The 13771-nt window shown below is 44.6% G+C and overlaps 1 protein-coding gene across 1 annotated transcript in view; it reads left to right on the forward strand.

Annotated features, from left to right (window-relative positions):
- Positions 1-12744, forward strand: part of GUCY2D (guanylate cyclase 2D, retinal) — a 31381-nt gene extending 18637 nt beyond the window's left edge. Inside the window, exons 7-18 of the mRNA XM_020966711.1 lie at positions 2664-2744; positions 3241-3453; positions 3602-3758; positions 5670-5819; positions 6633-6781; positions 7486-7649; positions 9364-9556; positions 9816-9990; positions 10228-10326; positions 10533-10627; positions 11806-11891; positions 12651-12744. Of these exons, the coding sequence (XP_020822370.1) occupies positions 2664-2744; positions 3241-3453; positions 3602-3758; positions 5670-5819; positions 6633-6781; positions 7486-7649; positions 9364-9556; positions 9816-9990; positions 10228-10326; positions 10533-10627; positions 11806-11891; positions 12651-12744 (1656 nt within the window). The remainder of the gene's footprint in view (positions 1-2663; positions 2745-3240; positions 3454-3601; positions 3759-5669; positions 5820-6632; positions 6782-7485; positions 7650-9363; positions 9557-9815; positions 9991-10227; positions 10327-10532; positions 10628-11805; positions 11892-12650) is intronic.
- Positions 12745-13771: the final 1027 nt, after the last annotated feature.

Consider the following 13771-nt stretch of genomic DNA (forward strand, 5'->3'; position numbering starts at 1 on the left):
ATAATAACTTACATTTATATGGATAGACACTGGACCTGCAATTTCATGAGCATAGGGAACTCCCAGATGAAGAATTTCCCCTTCTAATGTAGGCCAGCACCTCTTCTTCAATATAGAGCCTTAGAAATTTACAGAGACCGCTAAGAGATTAAGTGACTTGACCCGCAACACACCAGTCAATATCTGTCAGGTTAGGAACTGACATTTGTACAGGGCAATGTGTTCACATAAATTATTTAATTTGAATCTCACAACAAACTTGTGAAGTTTGGTACTACAAGTATTATTTTACAGATGAGGAAACTGAAGCTCAGAGATATTAAGTGATTTCCCCATGGAAGTAACACAGGCAGCATTTGAACCCAAATCTTTCTGACTCTAAGTCCACGAAAGAGAAGAGAAGAAGATGGTTTTCTGGTATTTTATAAGTGCACAGAAATGGAAAAAAACTTAGTTTTATAAGGTGAGGGGTGGGATACAGTTAAAGAAGCTGATGAGCTCAGTTTTGAGTTGGAGGTGCCTGTAAGACATCCATGTGGAGCTCACAGCATCACTCAATGAAGACTGGAAGGAACCTTGGAGATCATCTAGTTTTCTTCCCTTTGCCCCTGCTTTGATTCTTCTGCATATAGGTTTAACCAATAGATACAAAATCAACAAATGGAATAAATCAATTTGTAATAGAACAACTTTCATGTCCTCAGACTCTGATTGCCAGTAGTGCAGGAGTTTTAGGAAAGACACAATTTTGGTGTTTAGTCCCACTGATTGCTCCTCCTCTTCCTCCTTCCATCAGGAGGGAGCAAAAGGGTCCAACCCCCTAACTCTTTTTGATGAAGAAATTAAGGCCCAGAGAGGTCAAAGGTATGACTAAAGGTATGGAATGGCAAAGCCAGGGTTCAACCTTAGATCCTCTTATTCCAGATCTGGCATTATTCACCCTTTTGTTGTTCAGTCGTTTCAGTTGTATCTGACTCTTTTTGACCCCATTTGACCCCATTTGGGATTTCCTTGGCAAACATACTGGCGTCCATTGCCATTTCCTTCTCCAGCTCATTTTACAGATGAGGAAACTGAGGCAAACAAGGTTAAGTGATTTGCCCAGAGTCACACAGCTAGTCCGTGTGTGAGGCCAAATTTGAACTCCGGAAGATTAGTCTTCCTGCCTCCAGGTCTGTCACACTATCCACCGTACCACCTAGCTGCCATTCTTCCCCCTGTACCATAGTATATCTCAGTAGATGGACATATAGATTTGGGAGTTACCAGCACAGAAGGAATGATTTAATAAAGTTGCAGGAAAGGATGGGATTGCAAAGGGAGAGAACATAGAGAGAAGGTCAGAGGGTTGAGGATAGGAAGAAGCTCAGTATAGCGTGCTTTAGCACCATAGAATCAGAAGTCATCTAGTTCCAATCTCTCATTTTACAAAGGGTGTGGCTGATGAGAGGGGCAGTGATTTACATATGGTCACAGAGCTAATCAGTGGCATAGTCAGGATCAGAATCTAGGTCTAGAATTCCTTCAGAGTTCTTTCTGTTGTAGTAATGAGGACAAGATAATTATGATGATACATCAAGGTGATGATTATGGTGAATTATAAAGATTAAGTGATGGGTAGCGTCCGATACTCCAAGCACAGAACTCTCTTCTTCCAGACTGCCTCTAGACTGATGGTGATTGATAACTCAGTAATAATCAAGTGGCCAAGGATGATAACGATGTGAAAATTATGACGACGATTACCATGATGATGTATTGAAACCAATTCCCAGTAACCTGTGGAATGAATGTGTTCCAGCCAAGTTAGAGAGTAAAACAGAATTCTAGACATGGAGCCCCATTTTTCAGGATCAAGGGGGTAAGGCTAATAGGAAGATCTCCATATTATTAATTCCTATTATTAAATAAAAAGCTAGATGGCACAGGGGATAGAGTGACAGGCCTGGAGTCAAGAAGACTGACTCTTTCTGAGTTCAAATCTGGCCTCAGACACTTACTAGCTATATGACCCTGGGCAAGTCACTTAACCCTGTTTGCCTCAGCTCCTCATCTGCAAAATGACTTGGTGAAGGAAATGATAAATCACTCCAGTATCTTTGCCAAGAAAACCCCAAGTGGAGTTGTGAAGAGTCAGGCACTGCTGAAAAATGATTGAACAACAACAACAACGTAATGGAATGCTATAATGTCACAAGAAGTGAAAGAGACAGTTTCAGAAAAGTCTGGGAAGATTTATGCAAAATAGTGCAGCATGAAATGAGCAGAACCAGGAGAATAATCTCTACAATAACAACATTGTAAAGACAAACATCTTTGAAAGACATTAGAACTCTGATCAATGTAATGAGTAACCCTGATTCCAGAGGACGAAACTTCATTGCATTGCTACCCCTCTCTTGACATGGAGGCGATAGGCTTAAAATGCAAAACAAGACATGCATTTTTGGACTTGGCCAATGAGGAATTTTTTTTAACTTGACTCTGCATATTTGTTACAAGGAGAGAAGATGGGGAGAAAATATATTTTCATTCATTGAAAAAAAAAAAGGAAAATATTAAAGAGATTCCAAGAAAAATTGTGGAAGTTTTGCATCTCTGTCCTTTGGGGGAAGGATGGTCATGCTTAAACACTGATCCCTTCTTCTCCACCTCTGTTCCAGGGAGACTGGGTTTGGCTGAAGAAATTTCCAGGTGACCAACATACTGAAATTCGTCCTGCAACCAAGATGGCCTTCTCCAAGGTGAGGAAAGGTTAAGGAAGTAGGAGAGAGATTCATTCATCCAATGTTCCCAAGGCATTTCTGAATAAACTAATGAATAAGTGAATAAATGGATGTCCTGTACCCTGAAGGAATTTACAGTTTAGTAAAATAGGTTTGGCTGTCCAATAACACAACATCTTTTGCTGAGTTAGCAAAACCTAAGATTAGAGGGTAGGAAAGAGTTCTACCTTTCAACCTCTGTCCCAAGCCTCTCTTTACTTGTCCTTCCCCTGACAAACCCGATAGCATCCTGATGGTCTTTCTTCCTCCTTTCCCTCTCATTGGGACTTTCGTTCACAGAAAGCTTCCTCTCTTCGGAAAAGGAATCAGTAGTGAGAGGCTTCCCAGACATCTCTCTCCTTTTTTCCTTTTCCTTAAGGCAGGAAGTCCTTTGGTGGCCTCATCCTTCCTTCTCTACCCCTACTCCCCTGAAGTCTAATGGCCTTTTTTTCTCTCCAACTCCAAAATTTCATAGCTACGGGAGCTCCGCCATGAGAACGTAGCTCTCTATGTGGGGCTTTTCCTGGCTGGGAATATGGAAGGGGCTGGACCAGGAGGGCCAGGAGGGGGCATCCTAGCTGTGGTCTCTGAGTATTGTGCTCGAGGATCCCTCCAAGATCTGCTCACTCAGAAGGACATGAAACTTGACTGGATGTTCAAATCCTCCCTCCTGCTTGATCTCATTAAGGTAAGGGAGAGGTGGCCTTGGGAAGAAGCAGAGGAAGGGACTTAAGGGAAAGCAAAACAGTCGGGCAGTGGCAATCCCAGAGTTGGGAACTAGGGGCTATGCTTGTATCCACCCCACTCTCACTGAACCTCTGTTTGCTGCTTCTAAGGGCATACGCTATTTGCACCATCGTGGGGTTGCCCATGGGAGACTCAAGTCCCGGAACTGTGTGGTGGATGGGAGATTCGTGCTCAAGATCACAGATCATGGTCATGGGAGGTTACTGGAGGCTCAGAGAATATCCTTGGAGCCACCCCAAGCTGACGGTAAAGGCCCTTCCCAATCGTCTCCATATTCCTTGCTCCCTAGCAATTCCCTTCTCCTTGCCCCCCGGGGGACCTTTTATTTGCCTGCATCTCTGTTTTCCTTCACTCCTCCTAGTGTCCTTATCCCTTCCAAGGTACAATTCGTGGTTACCCCACAGAGGTGATATATTAGAAGGAGCCCTGGAATTAGACTCTGAAGGTCTGGGTTGAATTTCAGTTCTGCTACTTACTATTTGTGTAACATTGGACAAGTCAATTCCTCTTTCTCGATCTCAGTTTCCTCATCTGTAAATTAAAGAGATCAAATTGAATAATCTTTAAGTTTCCTACCAGTTCTGAAACTGCAATGTGGCCTTGTCACTCAACATCCTTTTGGATACCACAAGACCATGACCAGAGAGGCCCACTGAATGGGCCCTTACTTCCAAGTCCCCTAGGTCCAAGATAGGAATTCATCTCCAAATCTCCTCAGAGCCTAACTGGAAAGTGGGAAGTCTCCAGAGCTTCTAATAGTTAGTGGAGTGGGGGCTTAGTCCTTGGAGCGATAGTAAAGGTGAGCTTAGCCTCAGAGTAGTTTAGGAAAAGGGAGTACTATGCATCCCCTTATCATCTGCAAAAAGCAAAGGTCAAAGCCCCAGTTAGTTGGAAATCAGGAGATTTGGGTCCTATTCCGAGCTCTGCCACTGACCAGCTACACAATCTCAGGTAAATTAGTTTCCCTCTCTGTGCCAAGGAGAATGGTAATAACTCTGACATAAAAGTCATAGTTGGGAAGGGGAACTAATCTGGTTGTGTGGAGGTAGAGTTCAATTCAATTCAGCAAATTAAGTGTCTGTTGTGTGCGGACATCAGCGTTAGATGCGCAAAGAAACTATGTTTATCTTTTGGTCCGGGTCTGAGATTTGATTGATACATGGGTTTGGAAGTCTCATTATGGAAGCTTCCTCTGCTAATGCTGACCTGCGACTCTTCTGTAACTTAACCTTTCAGAGAGTTGCTTGGGGGAAACAAGTGGTTAATGGACTTGCTGGTGGGCACACAGCTTGTGTCACAAGACTGGAAGAACCCAGGTCTTCTGGACACTGAGGACAGATTCTAGCCATCACACAACACTTCCTCTAGGGAGGAGATATAATTTAGAGATAATACCCATCATGATGGAAACTACAGTTAGGGGAAGTGTATGGGATCCATAGATAACTACAATATGAAAAAATATAAGCTAAACATATCACTAAGGTACAAAAAAAAAAAGGCATGTCTGAAGTCTGAGGGTAAAAGGGTCATTGCCCACTTTGGGGCCATGGAAGGATTCCTTGAGAAGGTGATGAGATAAGTTCAGTTTTTGACATGTTGAGGATAAGGGCATGGCATCCAGGCAAAAATGACCTTAGGGATCACCTAATCTATCCATTTACCCCTTCTACTCCTTTCTTTTTACAGATGAGGAAATCCTCAGAAAGCTAAAATGAGAAACTTGGAATAGATAATCTTAAGTTCCCTTCTTCTGACATCTTATCGTCTCTGTCTGAGGGAGTGAGGACTCCCTTCCAGGAGAAGACGCTGTTAGGGAGTTTTGGTGCAAAGAATACTGAAATGACCTTTAGTTTTGACTCAGCAACGAAACAGCTGTGACTTTAGGCAAGGTCTTTTCCCTCTCGGCTTCAGTCTCTTCCTCTGGAGAATCAGGGCATTGGACCTGATGATCTTTGAGGACTCTTCCAGCTCTGATTCTATGAGAAACAAGTCTCCTGAGAGTAGTAGAAACTTATCATGAGACCTGAGATGGCTAGTGAGTTGGGGAGAAGCAGGGAGCGATATCGTGGGATCCTGGCTTTGGTCCTCAATACTGTATGTTAAGAGTTTTCCTTTCCCTCCCTATCCTGTGACTCCCTTCCTCCTCCCACTAAGACCGCTTGTGGACAGCCCCCGAACTCCTGCGGAATGAGGCTTTGGAACGACAAGGGACCCTGCAGGGAGATGTGTTCAGCGTGGGCATCATCATGCAAGAAGTAGTATGCCGCTGTGAGCCTTATGCCATGTTGGAGCTGACCCCTGAGGGTACCTCCCCCCACCTCCATTTTGGGCTTGCTCTTTGGGGAGGGAGTCAGTAGGAAGACATCTTCACTTACATGGGGACTCTCCCAGTCCTGGGGTCCAACTGGGAACTCCTTTTGACCTCCCTTCACTCCCAGGGGGTACTAACCTGGAACTCATTCCTAAAGGCATGGACACCACCCCTAACCCAATGAGCCTTTTCATATCTTAGGGCCCCATTTTCTTACCCTTTCTGAGGCCCTCTTCCTCACACTGGAGCCTACCACATTATTTGGGAACTTTTGGGGCAGCTATGCCTCCTTGGATTGTTAGGGTGGGGAAGAGGGGGGCAAAGTTTTAAAATGTCATCCTCACTTCTGGTTGTGGGGGCAGGCTATCTTAGAGACATTGGGAGTGTTGGGAATTACCAGCCTCAGCTGGCACACTCAAGCATCTGGGCCAATCCTTGGCTAGACCTCCAAGGCCAAAATGCCACAGTGTCCTTAGGGTCCCCTCACTCTCACACACAACACACACTATTGAAACTCATCTATGAAGAAGTCCCCCCCCCAGGACCCCCAGTTCCTAGCCTTATAATGTCCATTTGCTACCAGCCTTCCAGTCTCCCCCACTGGGCCCCCAACCTCTTCAATATCTCAGTCTCTTTTCAATGGATCCCAAAAGGCCCTTTCCCTTAATACCACACTCCCTTCTCTACCACTGTCCCCAATCTTTTCTCATGCATACTTCCCAGAAGTCACTCTTAGATGAGCTGGGATCAGGGATGATTTTGGACTGGTACTTAGATTCTGGACTCTATGCTCTCTTTCCCCGCAGAGATTGTCCAAAAAGTACAGAGCCCCCCACCAATGTGCCGGCCCTCGGTGTCCATAGACCAGGCCCCCATGGAGTGTATCCAGCTCATGAAGCAGTGCTGGGCAGAGCAGCCAGACCTAAGGCCCACCGTGGACACAACCTTTGACCTGGTCAGGGACTGGAGGGGTCCTGGGAATATGTAGGATCAGAGTAGTCTTTTGCCCCATAGCCAAGGATTAGCATGATATTGCACTCAGCCAATGACTGGGGGTTGAGAGAGACATTAGGGTAGATGGTGGTGGGGGGATACTTTTAGCTGGTGTATAGCACATGCCTAGTCCCTCAGGGAGAAGGCCCAGAGAATAAGAGCAGAGCCAGGACTAGGTAGGTAAAGTAGGCAACTGCCTAAGGCATGACACAGGGGTGTGGAACAACAGGGGACCCTTTTTAATATCACTTTTTGTAAATGCACATATTTTTCATGGCAGACAATTTTGTTCTCTGTGCCCACAGGTACTTATTTTGTATTACATGTGTTGCAGTCACAGCTGAAAGCCACCAGTAGACAGTAACACAAACAGTGAAGGTGGAAGAGAGCACAATTTTCAAATACCTTACCCTGGCTAGGCTCAAAACTGATAGACTTGAGGAAATCTGTCTGTGAGAACAGGAATTGATAGGAGAGAGAAGAAAGGTCCAGCTTTACTGGTTAAACTGCTGGGGAAAGGGAAGAAGGGAGAAAACCCTTGTTGGAGTAGGGAGTGATAGAGTAAGACAAGGAGTTTGAGGTTGGGAGAGGATTAGGGCTACAGCTCTTGGATTGTTGTGAGACTGAGTCCTTAAGAGCCACTTGTCCCTATCTTCCACCCTTAAGTTCAAGAACATTAACAAGGGCCGGAAGACAAACATCATTGATTCCATGCTGCGGATGCTGGAGCAATATTCTAGCAACCTGGAGGATCTGATTCGAGAACGGACAGAGGAGCTAGAGCTTGAGAAACAGAAGACAGACAAACTACTCACTCAGATGCTTCCCCCGTGAGTGGCTCTGCAGGGACACTTTAGTGGGGGGAAGGAGAATGGTTTCGGGTGGAGGAGACATGCCAAAGAGCAGGCCGAGGAGAGGCTGTGAGGGATGGGTGAGCATGAATAACAGGCTTGTGACCTGTTACCAAAGTACCAGGATCAAACAGACCACATTAAGTGTTGGAATCTCTCTAGAATCTATATGAATAATCCCTGCAACTAGGGTTCTCTCTGGGGGCAGCTAGGTGACACAGTGGATAGAGTACCAGCCCTGAAGTCAGGAGGACCTGAGTTCAAATCTGGCCTCAGACACATAACACTTACTAGCTGTGTGACCATGGGCAAGTCACTTAACCCCATTGCCTAACCAAAAAAAAAAAAAACCAAACAAACAAACCTAGGGTTCTCTCTGGAACAATCAAAATTTGGCTACATAGCTGGATCCTGATTAATGCAAATAATGAATCCCATGAAGTGGTAGCATGTATTTAAATTTGGGCTACTCAAAATTATGATTATGTAAAATAGAGTCATTGGTTCCAGCCCAATGGAAATATGCAATATAAATTCAAATAATCTTGTGACCATGTCACAAGATTTATTATCGGCACTAATTGGGACCTAGCTGTATAAGCATGGAGAGAGGCAGGAGGTTTGAATATATTGAAGGTCACAAGCATTCAGGGAAATAATGATGGGAACATGAGTAAAGTGGGATGAGTTAAAGCTTGCTTATCTGAGAGTGAGTAATGCTATAGACAGTGCTCTAGATATGAAAATTAAAAGACCTGAGTTCAAATCCCAGCTCCACCTGTGCTTGCTACCTGTGGGATATCGAGCAAGGCACTTTACTTTCTTGGGTCTCACTTTCTTCATCTGTAAAATGAAGGTGTAAGACCAGATGACATCTAAAGTCCCTCCTAACTGTGAAAACTACAGTGTGATTCTCACCAATCCAGCATGTGGCCTTTGTCTTGCCCCTTGTCCTCTTTACCAGGACATGGGCCCAGGCTTTGAGGACAGGGATCCTATCTACATTCCTCACCTCGAGGCAGTGGCCAAGTCCTTGAGGATAGCTCACCCCTTGGGCATGCAGCTCTCTTTGAACCATAAAATATCTTGAGCTAGAAGGTACCTTGGAGATGATTTAGTCCAACTTCCTCCTTTTTCTTATTTATTTATTTATTTTTTGGGAGGCAACGGGGTAAGTGACTTGCCCAGGGTCACATAGCTAATACATGTTATGTGTCTGAGGCTGGATTTGAACTCAGGTCCTCCTGATTCCAGGGCCAGTGCTCTATCCACTGTGCCACCTAGCTGCCACCTAGCTGCACCCCCCCCCTTTTTTCTTATTGTCCTCTCCCATGGAGATGACTGAGGTCCTAGATACAGGTACACTCTGCCCTAACCATCCCACACAGATACAAACATATCCCACCTCTTTCCTCATGCTGTTTCCTGTGACTGGCAGCTGCTCCCTGAGACCTAGCTCACATGCCACCTCCTCCATGAAGCCTTCTTTGATCTTCCCAGCCAGGGACGATCTCTGACTCTTCTGAGCTCCCATAGCACTTTGTATGACACCCTGTTCTCATGGTGAGCTCTTTGAAGGCAGGGACTATTTTTCCCAGCACTTACCATCCATAGTACTCTGCGTAAAACAAGTTGCTCAGTGTTTGCTGAACGGACCCCTCCAGCTCTGTACTCACTATGCTCACCTCCCCAGGTCCGTGGCTGACGCTCTGAAGCTGGGGATCCCAGTAGAGCCTGAATATTTTGAGGAGGTCACCCTGTACTTCAGCGACATCGTTGGCTTCACCACTATCTCAGCCATGAGTGAGCCCATTGAGGTTGTCGATCTACTTAATGACCTCTACACACTTTTTGATGCCATCATTGGTTCCCATGATGTCTACAAGGTTGGCAACATGGAGGGGTAGGGACGGAGTTAGAGAAAAGGGTCAAAGGGGTGATACCCAGTTTTCTTTTTGATGCCATAGCACTTGGGGGGTGGGAGGAAGTGGAGAGGGAGAACTTCAGCTTAAGCAGGGGAGTATTTGGGCCTGGAAGGACCTATGGGAGGGGAAGAAGCCAGAATAGAATGCAAGATTCTGTGGAAATCGGACACCAGTCAGGGAGTTGGGGATAGCTCATTGTTGGCTGTCTTGGTCCCTGAAGGTGGAGACAATTGGTGATGCCTATATGGTAGCTTCGGGATTACCCAAGCGGAATGGGCAGAGGCATGCAGCAGAGATTGCCAACATGTCATTGGATATCCTCAGCTCGGTGGGCTCTTTCCGCATGCGCCATATGCCTGAGGTTCCCGTCCGCATCCGCATAGGCCTGCATTCCGGTGACCACCCCACCCTCCAAGAACTCTCACCCCTTGCCAATAAACTTTTTTCATCCCTAGACCTCCCCACGCCATCCTATTGGGCTCCACACCAGGGATAACCTTTTTACCCAAGCCTCTCCCAAATCTCCTTAAAATGCACTGGTTCTGTTTTCCAACAACATATCCTCTGTTCTCTCTCTGCTCCTTGTCTCTGTGTGTTTCTGTGACTCTGTGCCATCCCATGTGTATAATTAGGTCCATGTGTGGCAGGAGTGGTGGGTCTCACCATGCCTCGTTACTGCCTTTTTGGAGATACTGTCAACACAGCCTCTCGAATGGAGTCCACAGGGCTACGTGAGCTGGGGCCGGGGTGGAGGTTTGGACATATTGAGGGTGGTAAAGAAAACAAGAGGGGTTTGCTGTAGTCGGGGCAAGGGTAGAGTTAGGAGAAGGGTTAAAATAACAGCTTTGGGGGAGGCAGGAAATGATGGGGCACCAGGGAGGAGTTTGGGGTTAGGATTTTGGAGTGTATTCTGAACTTCAATCTGCCTTCCCCTCAGCCTATCGAATCCATGTGAACCTAAGTACAGTGAAGATTCTACAGGGTTTGAATGAGGGCTTCCAGATAGAAGTCAGAGGCAAAACAGAGCTCAAGGTGATGCCTTACAGAAGCTACTAGTGGTACAGGGGAGAGTGCTGGACTTGGTCAGGAAGCTCTGAGTTCAAATCTTGTCTCAGACATATCTTCATCATCATCATCATCACCACCACTAACATTTACATAGCACTTACTATGTGCCAGGCATTGTGCACTAGTTGTGTGACCTTGAACAAGTTACTTATCCTCCAACTACTTGTTTCCTCTACTACAAAATGGGGATAATAATTGCACCCACTTCCCAGGTTGTGAGGATTAAATTAGATAATATTTGTAAAGTGGTTAGCACATTGCCTGGCATATAATAGGTGCTTAATAAATGCATCTCCCCCATAATGGGATTGTCCCCTCTGAAAACCTTTGGCCTCACTGCTACATCTTCCCTAGTGTGTTCTCGTTCTCTTTCTCTCTCTCCCTCTCTCCCTCCCTCCCTCTTTCTCTCTCTCTCTCTCTCTCTCTCTCTCTCTCTCTCTCTCTCTCTCTCTCCCTCTCCCTCTTTTTCTCTCTTTCTCATCTCTCTCTCTTTCTCTCTTTCTTTCTTTCTCTCTCTCTCTGTCTTCTCTCTTCTGTCTTCTCTCTCTCTCTCTCCAGAAAAGCAAACAATATTCTTTTATTTTTTAAAATTCTGGTGAAAGAATAAGCCTCCAAATGAAAACTCACTTCTAAGAAAAAATTAAATTAACCTAAAAAATTGTAACAAACCTCTGGGTTAGTCAGACTATATCCTAACTTTTAAAGATGCCTAAATATTTCAGGGAATGTTTACAAATGTGTCAGGTTTCATTACAATCTCTTCCCCTAGTACTCTCGATGAATATCCATCCTTACTCCTATCCCTTGGCTGGAATAGGTACATTCTCCTGGATGCCAGCCCACTATTGCTCTCTTCCCTCTCTCACCTCTCACCCCCTAGACTAATAATGTAGAGTCATTGCCAAGCTTTGCTCCCAGAAGATACCCCCATTGGTCTCTGGGCTAGCCTTGTCCCCTGGTCTGAGACTCCTTCTTGGCTACTACTCTCCAGTTCACTGGAACCCCCTCTCCGCTATTCCTATTGGCTTTGAACTTCCTCCCCAGATCCAGCCTTTTTTCACTGTGGTCCTCTGATCACTGTACTAACCTTCCCTCCTAACCCCATACTTACTCTGATTGCCTTCCCACACTTCTCCCCACAGGGAAAAGGCACAGAAAATACCTACTGGCTCGTGGGGAGAAAAGGGTTTGACAAACCCATTCCTACCCCTCCTGACCTGAAGTCAGGGTAAGTGGGCTTGGAATCCTGGGGGGGGGGGGTTAGGGCCCACAGAGATGTCAAGATTGCACGTGGAAAAGCTTGAGGAAGGCTTTGGGTATTACTTTTTTGTAAGTGAGGCAATTGGGGTTAAGTGACTTGCCCAAAGTCACACAACTAGGAAGTATTATGTGTCTGAGGCTGGATTTGAACTCAGGTCCTCCTGACTCCAGGGCCTGTGCTCTATCCACTTCACCATCTAGCGGCCCCTTGAGGAACAATTTGATAGTTTCCTATCACTATTACCATCCTCTCCAATTTCTCTACATCTCTTTCAGCGGTCCCTTGAGCATAAGTGTTGGGAAATAAAAGAACTAGATAATTTTTAAGGTCCCTTTCCACTTTAAATCCCATGATCCTATGGACAGAGGCTTTTGTCCTTGTCCCCTTCCCTCCATTCCATTTCTACCACCCTACAGCTTCTGATGCTTGTATTTCTCCTCTACCCTAACTACTGGACTGGGAGTCAGGAGATGCGGGTTCTAATCTAAGTTGTGACCTTGGACCAATCATTTTTCTCTTAGTCTCAATTTTACCATCTGTAAAATGGAGATAAAAACTTGCCTCCTTGGGGCATCATGGGAAGCAAAAAAGATAGTATATGTGAAAGTGCTTTAGAAAGTGTAATATAAAAAATAAAATAAATACAATTTTAAAATAATTTTAAAAGTATAAAGTCTACTCTGTAGATGTGAGATAATATTGTTGTTATTGTTTTAATTTCCCTAGGGCCAGTAGCCATGGCATTAGTTTGCAAGAGATCCCTGAAGAGAGAAGGAGGAAGCTGGAGAAGGCACGTCCAGGGCAATTATTGGGAAAATGAGGACATGGCCCCAAGAACAGGTGACCCCTTTTTCCTAAACCCCATGATTCTCCCTCTGTGGTATCCCCTGTAATGAATCTTTTCTACAAATGCCTCCTTTCATGACCACTTTTCTATGACACCGCTTGATAGCCTTTCTCATTATTTTATTTTTGAAAATTTTATTTTTAATTTATGGAATAAAACAAGTATTTCCATAACATAGTACAATTAAAAAAAGATGATTGCACATGAAGCTGAAAATCTACTATACACAACTTGCTATTGCTTTCAAATATACAACAAAAATATCATGTAAATTTCTTTTTTTTCTTTTTTTCTCCCCCCCCATCTCAGAGCTGACTACCATTAGACACAAATAGGTGTATATGTGTGTGTGTGTGTGTGTGTGTGTATTTGTATGTATGTAAAATTATCCTATAGATGCTTCTATTTATCAATTCTTTCTCTGGATGCAGATAGCATCTTCACATGTCCTTTATAGTTAATTTGGGTATTTACAGTAGACAAAAATAACTTAATCGCTCAAAGTTATTCTTAAAACAATATTGCTGTTACTGTATACAGTGTTCTCTTGGTTCTGCCCATTTCGCTCTTCATTATTCTGTGCAAGCTTTTGAAAATAATATTCAAATAACATTCAAAGTTATAGTGGCTGTTTGTGAATTTCCCTTCATCTTATTTTTATTCACTATTTTCCTTCTTGGCCTCTCTTTTCACCCTGTCTCTATTACCTTATCTTCTCTTCTTAAGCTCTTATTCCTTATTTTACCCTCCCCTCTAAAAGTCCCTCCCTTATCTATTTACCCCACCCTCCTAATCTTAATCAATACACCCTTCTAAGAGTCTCTCCCCCACCCTATCCCCCAGTTTTCTCACCCCTCTAGAAGTTCAGAAGACTCCTATGCCTCTTCATATATATGCTTTGTTTCTTCTTCAAACCAGATAAGAGTAAGGTTCCAATGTCACCAGCCCTCCACCCGGCTTGTTTCCTCCGTATTAGTTTTTCCATTCACACCCAGTTAAC

The sequence above is a fragment of the Phascolarctos cinereus genome, unplaced genomic scaffold (genome assembly GCF_003287225.1).
Source record: "Phascolarctos cinereus isolate Bilbo 61053 unplaced genomic scaffold, phaCin_HiC Scaffold_5;HRSCAF=322, whole genome shotgun sequence".
Taxonomy (NCBI): domain Eukaryota; kingdom Metazoa; phylum Chordata; class Mammalia; order Diprotodontia; family Phascolarctidae; genus Phascolarctos; species Phascolarctos cinereus.